This window comes from Megalopta genalis, chromosome 5 (assembly GCF_051020955.1).
Source record: "Megalopta genalis isolate 19385.01 chromosome 5, iyMegGena1_principal, whole genome shotgun sequence".
Classification (NCBI taxonomy): domain Eukaryota; kingdom Metazoa; phylum Arthropoda; class Insecta; order Hymenoptera; family Halictidae; genus Megalopta; species Megalopta genalis.
The window spans coordinates 5076952-5089259 of record NC_135017.1 but is presented as its reverse complement, the minus strand read 5'-3'; the positions used below and the strand labels follow the sequence as shown (position 1 = coordinate 5089259).

Here is a 12308-nt window from a genome sequence, read left to right as displayed (position 1 = left end):
CGCGAACACGCTAACATCTCGCGGCGCAACGTTGAATCTTTTCCTGGAACTACAGAGTATACTAGAAGCGAAACTTTTGGTGGAATTGTTAATATTAAATTCGATGACCTTGATACACTCTATGTATGTGCATGTAGCGATGCCACTTTTTCAAGTTAATATTTTGCTGGCAATATCTTCAACGTAATGTAACAGAAAGTGATGGTTCACAAATGTACACTTTTATGAACCGAATACAACTACGAAACAACTTTTTCTATTGTATCGCATTGTTGTATTATTTTGTATAAGAATTAAGAAATTTGAACAAGAAAGTCTCACAACTTGTTTACGCATGCGCACTGAAGGTTGATTTTCAATAAAGCTGATTCGAGCGTTTTCATGTGTACATACATGATAAATTCATTTTTAATTACTTTTATGAGAGAAGTAACAAATGATTTGTTTAAGAATAATTATTTAATATGGTTTCTTCTATATACATGTATTACGATTTCAATTTCTCTAAATTCATCTGAAGACCTATAAAAAATTTCATAAACATTCACTGTGTACTTATAATATGTATGTGTTACAATTTTACAAATGCATTAAAATGTTTATGTAATGATTACAATTTGCAATTTATATGTCCAATTGGAATGCACCTGTAACTATAGCACATTGCGCCATCTACGAACTAACTTAAATTCAAAGTTTTACAAACTGTTAGTGAATTGTAACCGTTCTTTGAACAAAATACGATATTTTGGCCAAAGTTTTAATATAAATATAAAACGTTGACATACATTTTACTCGAACGATGGCGAACTCCTGTTGTATCGATGAAATCCTGAAACAACTGTGTGATAAGTTACAATATCTCGAATCTGCAACGATGTTACATAAAAGTACGATCGAATAAAAAATTTATTATAAAGTGTATATTTATAAAATTGTTTAACGTGTTATTTATATCTTCATTTTACTAATGTGTTAACCATTTACATTGCTGCCATTATATTAATTTCGATGTTTTCGTTTTAGTTAAACACGAAATAAAGGACGAGCTCTTGGAGATGTATGAGCAAATCTCGGACATATCTGATGACATTGATGTATTAAGGAAACAATTGCACAAAATCAGCGAACAAAATAAGGAATGTCAAGTAAGGATTTGTAATAATTAGTATAATTCGATTTTGATAAGCAGAATTTCTAGGAAAGAACTAAAATCTTCAAGTTGTAGAATCTGTGTTTTGAAACAATTCTAGGAATTATTGTTGCTGATACAAAATTTGGATGATAAAATTGTCCATATGGAACAGAATGTTCCACCTACATTGATACATGATTTCCATCATTCTGAGAATGAATTGAACCATGTTTTGAAAGAAATATTAGCATTACATTACGATGAAGAAATATCAGTAGATAATAAGAGTGATACAGATACAGATACAAAGAAACAAACGGAGGCTCGAATAAAAGACTGCAAGAAAATTTTGTTTGACGAGCCTGTTGTTTACCCAAGAATAGATTTAATAACCAAAAATGAATTCGATAGTATTCCAAAGTATATTATTGGAAGACAGTCTCTAGAAACACTGAACAATCTGGTAGATGCCATTAATCAGGTTTTGAAAGCAAAATATACACTGTTGTCAATGGGGAAAGCACAAGTTAGAAAGCAAGGCAATATGAATCTTTATCTTCATTATAAGGAACAAGATTTAGATATTTGTAATGGAAATGGTAAGAAGTTTGTATAAAAAGCAATTTCATAGTATAGAGAATTAAATTATGTTGTGTTTCAGATTATGTGTATTTCTTCACCAAAGAAGATTATGAAACGCACATGAAAGTGAAACTTAACAAGATCAAGTTAAACTTAATAACTGTTTTAAGACATTGTAAAAGATTAAGAGAATATAGAGTAAAGAATGATCTAAGATATATTGTAGTAACAGAATAATGGGCACTGTTCTCCAAAGAAGTTTGTGCGAATTCAATTTAAATATTTATTGTAATTATATTTTTTAATGTAAAATATGTTAAGACATAATTTGTAATGAAAAGATATATTTTATATTAAATTATTTTTTACTTCATTGTTATTTCTATAACATAGAAAGAAAAAGATTATATACTATGTCAGAGATTTTAATAAACTAAAGTAGCTTAAAACATTTTTTGTATAATTTATTATTACCTAATATTGTATGATTTATTGAGTAAAATGGATTCATTAAATTCAAAGTATACAATTATGGAGCTCAAGATTCGCTTTTGTTTCTGTTGTCCTGACAGCATGTTTACCAGAAATACATCTTGATAAAATAGAATCAGTTACACGTTGAATTGTTTTGTAATACGAAGATTCAAGTTTAGTTTGCCATGAAAGAATCTTCATATTATTTCCAAGGAACGAGGTAATCTACTCTGACATATTTTCGATCATGTTCAATCCGCCCACAAGAGAAAACGAAAGATGAACATTTGTTTCTTATAATTTAACAATAATAATAATAATCATTCAACATCTCCGTAATAAAAATATAAAGATGTAAATTAGTAAATTAAGTTATTGATACATTATTTCAAATAAAATTTTCATTGGGTGTGTAAATATGATACAACTAATGAAGTAATATCAACTTGCAACTTTTTAATTTCATTGTCATGTTTGATTCATTAAAAATTTAATTGTTGTTAAAAAGAAGTATTGATTTTTTATTTTATATTTCAGATAAATAAATATATAGTTTTGTAATATGAATATTGGAAAGACAGACTCAATTAGCACATTGAGTGAGCATGAAAATGATCTTGATGATTTTGAGGCATCAATTATTTGGTCTCAGGATGAACCATTATCCCCTAATGAAGTTTTAGAATTGCCTCCTGATACTGACAATCAAAATCATTTCAAATCTCTGTGCCGTTTATGTGCTGGGGAAACCACTAATCCTATTTATATTTATTCAGAGTTTGGAGAGTCCTTAAGACTTTTGGACAAGATAAACACATGTCTAAGTATTAAGGTATTGAGGTTGAATTAAAAAGCTTTCTTCTTTTATCAGTTTTAATTTCACAGGTACATATAATTTTTAGGTGAAAAAAACAGATCCCCTTCCAAAACAACTTTGTCCAACATGTGTTGAAAAGGTTACTTGGTGTAATGATTTTGATGCTCAATGTATTAGAGCTGAAGAAACTCTTGTAGAAATTCTCAAACAGAAAAACTGTTTTATAACATCTAAAAATGATGGGCATTCTTTAAAGAACATTGATTCGTGTCCATTATGCGTTGAAGGACGAATGAAGATCTTTGAAGAAGCCAAAAGAAATCAAAAGGATATTGACTTGTATGACAGTGATATTGTTCTTGAAAGTAGTGATGAAGAACATATACCAAGTGAATTTAGAGCTGATGAAGAAGATGAAAATGGAGCCATCACACTGTTTTGTTTGGGGACCAAGCAAAAATATTTGAAATGTGGAGCTTGTATGAATCTGTATCATACAAAAGAAACTCTAGATGAACATAAATGTAAACCCAATTTGCAATGCACATCCAAGCCATATAAGTGTGACATTTGCTTCACAACATTTACCTTTGAAGAGCGTTTGCAATTCCATAAACATTTTCATGAAGATGCAAAAGCATTATATTGTGAAATTTGCAAAATTACTTTTGGGAAGGAGCTAAAATTATTTTATCATTACAAGAGGTACAAAGATATTTCATCCAAAGTATACTATTTTTCACTTTTTATATTAATTTTATTGTAGATATCATTGCAAAGATGGTAAAGTATCCTGCTTGCAGTGTGGAAAATTATTTGAAAATCAAGAAGGATTAAAGAAACATGTTTGTGTGGATGGTAAAACAAGACCACATGTGTGCCAAGTCTGCTCAAAAGGATTCTGTGATGGGTGATTATTTTACTTTGTCAATTGAAAACTAAATTTGCATTTTAAATTTACATTTCTTTTTATGGTTTCCCCATTTCAGGTATACCTTAAAACGTCATGTGGTAACCCATCTTCCAGAAAAACCATATAAATGCTCTGAATGCTCAAAAAGTTTCACACAAAAGTCAAGATTGAATAAGCACATAGCTGGTCATAGTATCGTTTTAGAAAACAGTCAAACAATTTGGAGGTAAGCCTTAATTGTTTCGTTACATACAAATAATTGTTCCTAAATAATATTTTTTGTGTAAAGGTGTGTTCATTGTGGCGAAGTGTTTGGGGCATGCGAGACCGCGGATGGGCATTGTAAGAGGCATGAAGAGAAAGTTAATCTCATTGAAGAGTTGCAGGTGGTGAAGCTTTATCATTGTGAATTCTGCGATAGCCACTTTGCAGATATGGATCATTTGAAACATCATCGTGATTTACACATTGTTGAAAAACCATATTCATGCAACGAGTGTAACTCGTGGTTTAAATCTTTCGCAGAGGCTGTACTTCATTGGAAGGAACACCCGAGAATATTTAAAGTCTTGGTAGTATTTTTATGCGATGTCTGCGACAGGGATGTCAAAGAATTATCTTTGCTCTACAAACACAAACAAAAGAGACATCAGCCAGTGGCTAGAAAGTCTGAAAAAAGTGAAGAGAAGTTTATTTGCGAGCTCTGTGGAAGTGTTTTCGTAAGCGCCGAAGAATTTCAAGAGCATGGGAAGTACAGGTGTTCTAAATTTCCTTGTGACATATGTGGTAGTCTTCTACCAACTGCGAATTCATTGAATGCGCATAAAAGAAGACATAGTGGACTCAGGCCGTATGTACAAACCTCCGTTCTGTATTTATTATTAAAATCGATAGGAAAAAAGCAAATTTTGATTTTTAGGTATGTATGCAACATATGTGGGAAAAGTTACACACAGTCGAGTCACATGTGGACTCACAAAAGATTCCACATGGGTGTCAAACCATACGCATGCGAATATTGTGATCAAAGATTTACTATCAAGCCTGATCTAGCAGATCACACGAGAAAAAAGCATACCAGAGAAAGACCATTTAAATGTGATGTCTGCAACAAAGCTTTCTTAACAGGTTCCGTTTTCTATCAACATAGATTAATACATAGGGGAGACCGTAGATATAAGTGTCACTATTGCGAGAAAGCATTTACTAGAACAGAAGCTTTAAATAATCACATAAAGATTCATACTGGTGAGAAACCGCACGCGTGTGACGTTTGCGGTAGATGTTTCCGACAAAAAGGAGATATGAGAAAACATAGACGTACGCAGCATACCGCTAAGCAAGACATAAAGTAAACTGAAATAAAGCAGTGCTATCTTTGAAAAAACGGATTTTCATGAATAATACTTTGCTGTGGTAAGAAGTATCTACAAATAAATTTAAACAATTTAATATTTGAATATTCGATTCAAATAATGAAGATTTGAATATAATTCCGTTGAATTGTTTAATCTAATACACTTTTCTGAAGATAGCAATTTTTGATAAATGCATCGTACAGTAAGAAATCCTCTTACCGCTATTGTACTGAAATTAATAAACTGTATATAAATAAACATTGATATGTTCCTTCGAATTTGGTACATATATATGTAATAAAAAAGTAGTAATATTTTTAATTAGAGATTGATCAACGATTAAGATTTATAATTAATAATTGACGTCTAAATTTATCAATTGAATAAATCATTATAAATATTAATTGGTCAATACCGAACTCTGTGCGATATGTCGCAGTTTTATGTTTTAGTCGAATTTGAAAAAACGCGCAACGGCAGGTGAGCACAGGTGCGCAGAAGCAACACGTACAGAACAGGTGATACAACCGATGGTCTCGTGATTCGCACTACCGAACCTTACGGTTCTAACAAGTTGCAATCCTCATTGATAAAAGATTGCATATGCCGATGAAGACCGACTGGAATGAAGTCGATACAATGACGAACGACAGATAAAGCAATTATCGAAAGGTGCATCACGTACCTACGTGTTCTTTTGTAAGTTAGTGATGACACTACGTTCAAGTTCACCTTACTTTCTTTGCGTAACCACCTTATTTTTCTTCTGAACAGTACAATAAAATCATTTTTAACGAACATGTCAATGTTATTGACGTATTTTCGAATTACTTTGCCAAGTGTTTCGTTCCGTCATTATTGACATATACATAACCTAGTTGACTTTGACATATGCGTTTCATCGCGGTAGACGGTGGAATCTTTAACTTTTTGAGAAATTATTTCTGTTTCTTTAGAAATTAGGATCAGCATGAGAAATTGCTTCTGGCTTTGTCGTTGTAATATTTCATCTAAATTATATTTATAATGCTGTTTTTGTTTCTAACAGGTTCACTGAGTTAAAAAATATGTTCTAATGAAAATATTCTGTGCTTTCTTTAGAGTAGACAGCAGGATGGCATTTCCACCACTGGTCAGTTCGACACCTCCTCCGTTAGATAATTTCGGAGACTCAGAAGAGGATGAATTTGGAGACTTTACAACTGGTGGAATAGATGGTAATTAAGCTATTGAAGTATTATAACACAGTAATCTCTTCCTTTTTCTTTCCTTTCATAATTACAAACTTTAATCATAATTTCATTTTAATAATAACATATCTATTGCAGGACTCTCTGTGTCTTCAGATTCACCACATAAGCTTGCGACACCTGTTCAAACACCTTTACCATCCCAAAATGCTTCACCAAAATTAAATGGTATTTCTGAAACAAGCGAAGAAGATTCTCAGTCAGTCGTAGTTTTGAAATCAGCAATTACGGAAGATCTCTTAATACTTGAAAAAACTGAGAACACTGTGAATGAAATTAAATTAAAAACAGAGATTGAAACTATTAATGAGGTGAATAATTGTAAAAGAAACTCGAAGAATGTAAATAACAATGATATCATAGACAATATAGGAAAAAGAGTTTTCAATGAAGTTGGCTTAGTCAGCGAAAGCAGTAGTTTTGGGGAGAGTGAACAAGAAGCTTCCCCTAATAATTTAGAGGATTTAGAACCTTTGAGTCTAGATTTGGGAGATCCAACTGCTGCTGCCGACATAATTCAACCGTTAGATGATGATTTCTACGAGTATGAGCAGTTTGAAGATTCTCAGAACTGGATTTCAAACAATGACGTGCCTACAGACATTTCAAAAACAAACTACTTCGAATTCCAAGAAGCTGAAGATATTTCAAATAATTTAAAAAGTTTCAAAAAAGACTTCAGTATAGTTGATAAAAAAGATGTAAATGTAGAATTTGAGAAATCGGTTGAGCAACCGACTGTAGAAGCTCAATGCACAGCAATCTCAAATGTGCCAGATGAGAGAGATGATTTTGAAGGAGTCTCAAAAGCTGAAAATATAGAAGAGTCGCCGTTTCATGATTCTATTGAAGGAAATCCTCCGAGTATGAGTGAATCAAAAGACGAGTTTTCAAATAGAAGTCAAGCTGACAAGGAGGATATTGCTGAAGAATTTTACGAGTTCTCTGAGGCTAAACGAACGAGTTCTGAAAACGGCTTTCTATCTTCTGAACCACTGCCAGTTATTTCCAGGTGTTCGAATGAAGAATTCGATGATTTCAAATGTGATGCCACACTAGAGACTTCTACTAGGACTTTCCAACCTGAGGTTCATGACTTTCCCGACACAACAGAAGTGAATGAAAAAAGGAATGATTTGGAAGCTGAAGACGACGACTTCGGCGATTTCACGAACTTTACTGATCAAACTCGATTTGAAAAGGTTGATGAAGTAAAAGTACCTGATAAAAATGAAGACGACGATTTCGGAGACTTCAATGATTTTGAATCAGCATTCCAACAACCTGAGGTGGAGCAATCGCAATTTAGTCTGAAGGAATCGATTTCTCGTATTGAAAATAAAAATGTGAGCTTTTGCGTGTTCATTTCTCTACATTACAATATCAGAAATTAATTATAAATATGTTCCACAGGCGGCTAACAAAATAGAGGACATAATAACAACGATGTTTCCGACAGATACGGAACAATGCGAAATTCAAATACAAACGCTGATAGGTCAAGCAGATAGAGTCTGGCACAGTATTAAAAGCGTTGAGGAAACGAACGCTTTGACGTATCAGTGGGCAAATAGTGCTAGTAACAATGTACTCTTGAATTCCCTCGGCATTGATTCTCGTAATATTGTAAGTAATTGAAGAAATGAATTAATATTTGTAAGTCACAATGTGATTCTTGCAGTTATTTGGTCCAAGATGGAATCCAAATGTACCGAGGTTCGCTGCAAATCTTGGCTTCACCCCTTTAGAGCCAATTAAAGCCACAGTGGATATTCAACCTACTGTTACAACAAATATAAGCAAATCTCAAAGTTCAACTAACTCGGAAGTAAGTGTTAAATTCACGGTTGACGTTGTAGTTTCACTGTTTTATGTTAGAAAAATTTTGTGAAGTATTTACAGCACTTAGTAATACTGTTCAACAAATTGCGCGCGCAACTGATGTTGGACAGTGTAATTTTAAGATGAAACAATATCATAATTATTAATACTGAAATCCCATTAGGAAGTACCTGCCGCTCAATTTGACTGGAATAGTTCCGGGCTTGTTAATCCCTTAGAAGCTAGTAAGTATCAAACATGATATACGCTATTGCCGTTTTATTTCACTATTGCTTTAAATATTCATTTGAATAGAGATTAGATTGTCATAAACTACTTAACGGATATATTTGATTTGTTTCTTTGCCAGTATATTCGTGAATTAGAAATATTCACTGCTTCCATACGATCATATCACTTTCACAAAAACTGTTATTAATTACTTGCTTCCGCACTGGGTAAACAATTTTGATGAATCATATAATCTAGGTGGTGGGTTATCTGCTCTACTACCTTTGGACTTTCTGTGCCCTTTTGATCCTCTACTAACATCCCACAGTTCCACCAACTCTGAATCCTATCGTCGGCCAAGTAGCGCAAGGAATCCTGTTAATCATCGTAAGTGTTGGGCTTGGTATTCTGTAACTCGTACACTGTAGTTAGAAACAACGAGATTAGTCAGTTCTTTGTATGTCGCTTACGTGTTCCCATCGATATTTACAGTAATCAATTCAGTAACATGCTTTTTTATGATGCAACAGATATCTCAGAAGTGAGTGTTAATCGAGAACGATGCAATTCAGTCTCAAAGACAGAGACGATCGACTCCCTGGAGAACGACGTTTTGAAATCTCAGAAACGTTCGCAACCTTCGAAGATGATAGAACCATTACCAGCTCCCCGTCCAGCAGACTGGAAAAGGAAGTCTGACCTTGATCCCGGGCACAAATCAAAAATCACCAGTTCGCAACGGAATGTCCCAATGGAGAAGCAGTTCTCAACGAACGAGAAGCATGTAGCAACTGATAGACAGCAATATATGTCGTCAGAAAAGCAATACTCGTCTGTAGAGAAACAGTATTTGCCGGAGAAAACAAATTCAGGGGATACTTATCGTGGGAAGTCTGTGAACAAGAGGTCGTCGGGATCTGAACATGTGGTGATGGATAGGTTTGGACGTGTTATGCCGATACAACAGGAAACAGCGCGTGTACTAAACCGACTCCCGGACCTTTCGTTTCTGAATGCCAGAACTCTATTGCTCGATCGCGACCATAAGCAAATCACCTGTGAGCTTGGTGTTATGAGTCGCAAGATGCCCGGCTGAGTAACGTCGGTCTGAGCGCGAGTTTGAAAGGTCAAGACATCCGATATATCTCTCTACCCTGTGGACGCATCGATGTGTGGCGTAGAAACGAGGAAAAAGAAACGACGTTCCGTTAACCTTTCAAATCCGTGCTTGGACCGACCTCCGATCCCAGCTTGTTCCCCCTTGAGACACCGACTGCTAAGGTATTCTGTACTCTTTACTCTTGAAACAGGAAGGTAGACATCCATAGAGAGAGAACCACCTCCAATTTCCATAATTTAACTTAATATGTTACCATTTTAAATAGTGTTGCAAAGGACGTTACAGTCGAAGGTTGCAGTTTACTAAAAAGTCACTACAAGTTTCACAAAACAAGTGTGATACCTGAGATCTTTCTTATAGGCTATTCAACACAGCCTACATGCTAAACCTATTTCTGATTAATTTACAATTTACGATCTAATTTCTTAACAAACTGCTATTACCAACTAAAATCTTCACAACACTATTCAGAATGATGATCCCACCAACATATTAAATGAGAGGTGACTCCCTTTCTATGAATATCTACCAATAGGAATGCGGTATGAATTTTATCTACAAAGTACAACTTGTCAACAGTATTTCCTCTGCAGCATCGCGTTCCGATTGCTCCTTCAACATCGTGTTTCTATCTCTACCATCTCGTAGCTAGTCTGCAGTTAATCAAGATGACTTTAAAATAACTTATTCTGCTCCGAAACACTGTCTCCGCCCAGTCACGCGACGTTATAGGGAAAATACTGTATTTCCAGAAAAGAAAAAGTAAGAGGTAGTATACTCTGTGGTACAGATCTTCTGCCCCTTTTTGCACGATAAGATGTGTAAAATAGGAAATATTTACTTTGTTCACGAAATGGAGTCAAGACTGCAGAGCATCGGATGTTGAGTTTGTTGAGTATGTATGATTTTAATCCTCGAACTATTTGTAATGTAAACATCACTTAGAACATGTGATATGTAGGTTTTATGTATAATAGGCGCTCGACAAGTAGCTGATTATTTTATTCAAACAGTTCCGAGTACATGAAGCAAAAACTTAATTGTATAGTGAGAGGATATAATTATAAAATAATTCGATTGTAATTTTGCATAACTATGTTGAAAATGCCATACAACATTTTTGTATACCACAGTAAGAAACAAACAGGTAAGTATCAAACACAGCTACTTATTGAGCACCTAATGTACTTGTTCTATTTGTTTAAAGTTGTACGTAGCACCTTTCACCTTGTTTCGTTAATTTTGTACTTGTACCAATCTATAGGCTATTAACACTTAAATAAGACGTGGACCAATTTATAGTTTAGCGTGACAACGTGAGTTTATATTTTCGGGTCATGTTTTTTAGACGCATCATAGAGTCAATAAGCATCATGTACTTATCGTTAGCTTTTTATGCGCATTGACTCTGTTCTGTGGACAAGGTGTAGAGGTGTGCAAGTCAGTGGCGCAGCCAGAAACTTGGGATGGAGGCATGTGATGACACATAAATATGTACATATATGTATACAAAGAAACCAACGTTACGATTTACTACTCTTATAATTCATGGAGAAGGGATATGTACTTTTGATGCGACGATATTTTCTAGAATGTTGTGTTCTACTGTGTCCCTATGTACACCTGCTCGCAAATGTCCAGCATTATGACTATTACCGCATATTTTATTGGCATCCTCATTTCTATGTAATGTGAAATTGGATCTATGTATGGAACGAGTAACTCATATCAGTAAAATATATTTCCATATCACTTCATATAGCATGTCACGATTGGAAGAAATAGACATTTTTTTCTTAATTTCACGACGAACTAGAGTACTTGTGAATGAAAAGAGTTCAATGAGAACCGCAAATGTTAGCCTTCGGTGAATACAATGTATGCTTCTTCTATATATAATTAATAGTAGTTAATCCCGTTTCCCACGTATATTCCCAATAATGTGTGGTTTTGCACTCTCTGGCCGCGCCACGGGTGCAAGTAGTGATATTGAATGAATTCTACGTTCGAGTCTAGACTTAATACTAACATTATTGTGGAAAGGAATTGTCTTGGATATTGTCGGCGTTCGAAGTGACTTAATGAAATAACGATAAGAAAAAATTGTAGATAAATATAAATTGTTCAAGTATACAACGTTTGGTGAGAAACTTAATAGAAGATGCTGATATATTCGACATTTGTTAATCGTTAATTCTTTTGGTAGACTGGGTGTCCTTGTCATAGTCTGATCATTCCAAAGTTTGCATAAATATTTTTTAAGACGAGGGCCGTGTCTTAAGTTAAGGATTTAAAGAAAATTGAGACGATTATAAAAATAGAAACCTAGAAATTATATATATATTTTTTCTTTAAGAGAATAATTATTACTTTAATTTCGTTTGTTCTTTAATGTATCGTTGTGTCTAGAAATCTGAGAGATTTCAGAAGGATATTACATTTAATGTATTGTAATGTACGTTATTATTTATAAGTTATTTTGAAATGTTGTATTATTGATATTGCGAGAATTTTGTTGTAGATTCTGCTTCACAATCTTTTGAAGTTTCAATTGTTACAACAAAATAAACTATCTACTTGCAAGAAATTGTGATATTCTTTTAATAA

General features: G+C 33.8%; 3 protein-coding genes across 6 annotated transcripts; all 3 read left to right on the top strand.

Annotated features, from left to right (window-relative positions):
- The first annotated feature begins 670 nt into the window (after nt 1-670).
- On the top strand, nt 671-2168 carry LOC117224056 (SKA complex subunit 1). Its single transcript, XM_076521904.1, has 4 exons — nt 671-890; nt 1027-1148; nt 1254-1734; nt 1797-2168. Exons 1-4 carry the CDS (start codon nt 803-805, stop codon nt 1952-1954), a joined length of 849 nt encoding a protein of 282 aa, XP_076378019.1. The 5' UTR covers nt 671-802; the 3' UTR covers nt 1955-2168.
- A 585-nt stretch (nt 2169-2753) lies between these two features.
- On the top strand, nt 2754-5826 carry LOC117224083 (uncharacterized). The gene is made up of 7 exons (XM_033476755.2): nt 2754-3023; nt 3094-3713; nt 3775-3918; nt 3998-4147; nt 4211-4771; nt 4841-5337; nt 5719-5826. Exons 1-6 carry the CDS (start codon nt 2754-2756, stop codon nt 5274-5276), a joined length of 2181 nt encoding a protein of 726 aa, XP_033332646.1. The 3' UTR covers nt 5277-5337; nt 5719-5826.
- On the top strand, nt 5812-12288 carry Afti (aftiphilin). 4 transcript variants are annotated; one of them, XM_033476751.2, is made up of 8 exons: nt 5812-5978; nt 6381-6496; nt 6608-7875; nt 7943-8155; nt 8211-8357; nt 8535-8595; nt 8840-8968; nt 9112-12288. In XM_033476751.2, the coding sequence occupies exons 2-8, from the start codon at nt 6394-6396 to the stop codon at nt 9675-9677; spliced, it is 2487 nt and encodes an 828-aa protein (XP_033332642.2). In that variant the 5' UTR covers nt 5812-5978; nt 6381-6393; the 3' UTR covers nt 9678-12288. The 4 variants fall into 4 exon arrangements, with proteins under 4 accessions (XP_033332642.2, XP_076378018.1, XP_033332644.2 ...); XM_033476753.2 differs by lacking the exon at nt 5812-5978 and adding an exon at nt 6003-6025; XM_033476752.2 differs by lacking the exon at nt 5812-5978 and adding an exon at nt 6135-6277.
- The last annotated feature ends 20 nt before the right edge of the window (nt 12289-12308 follow it).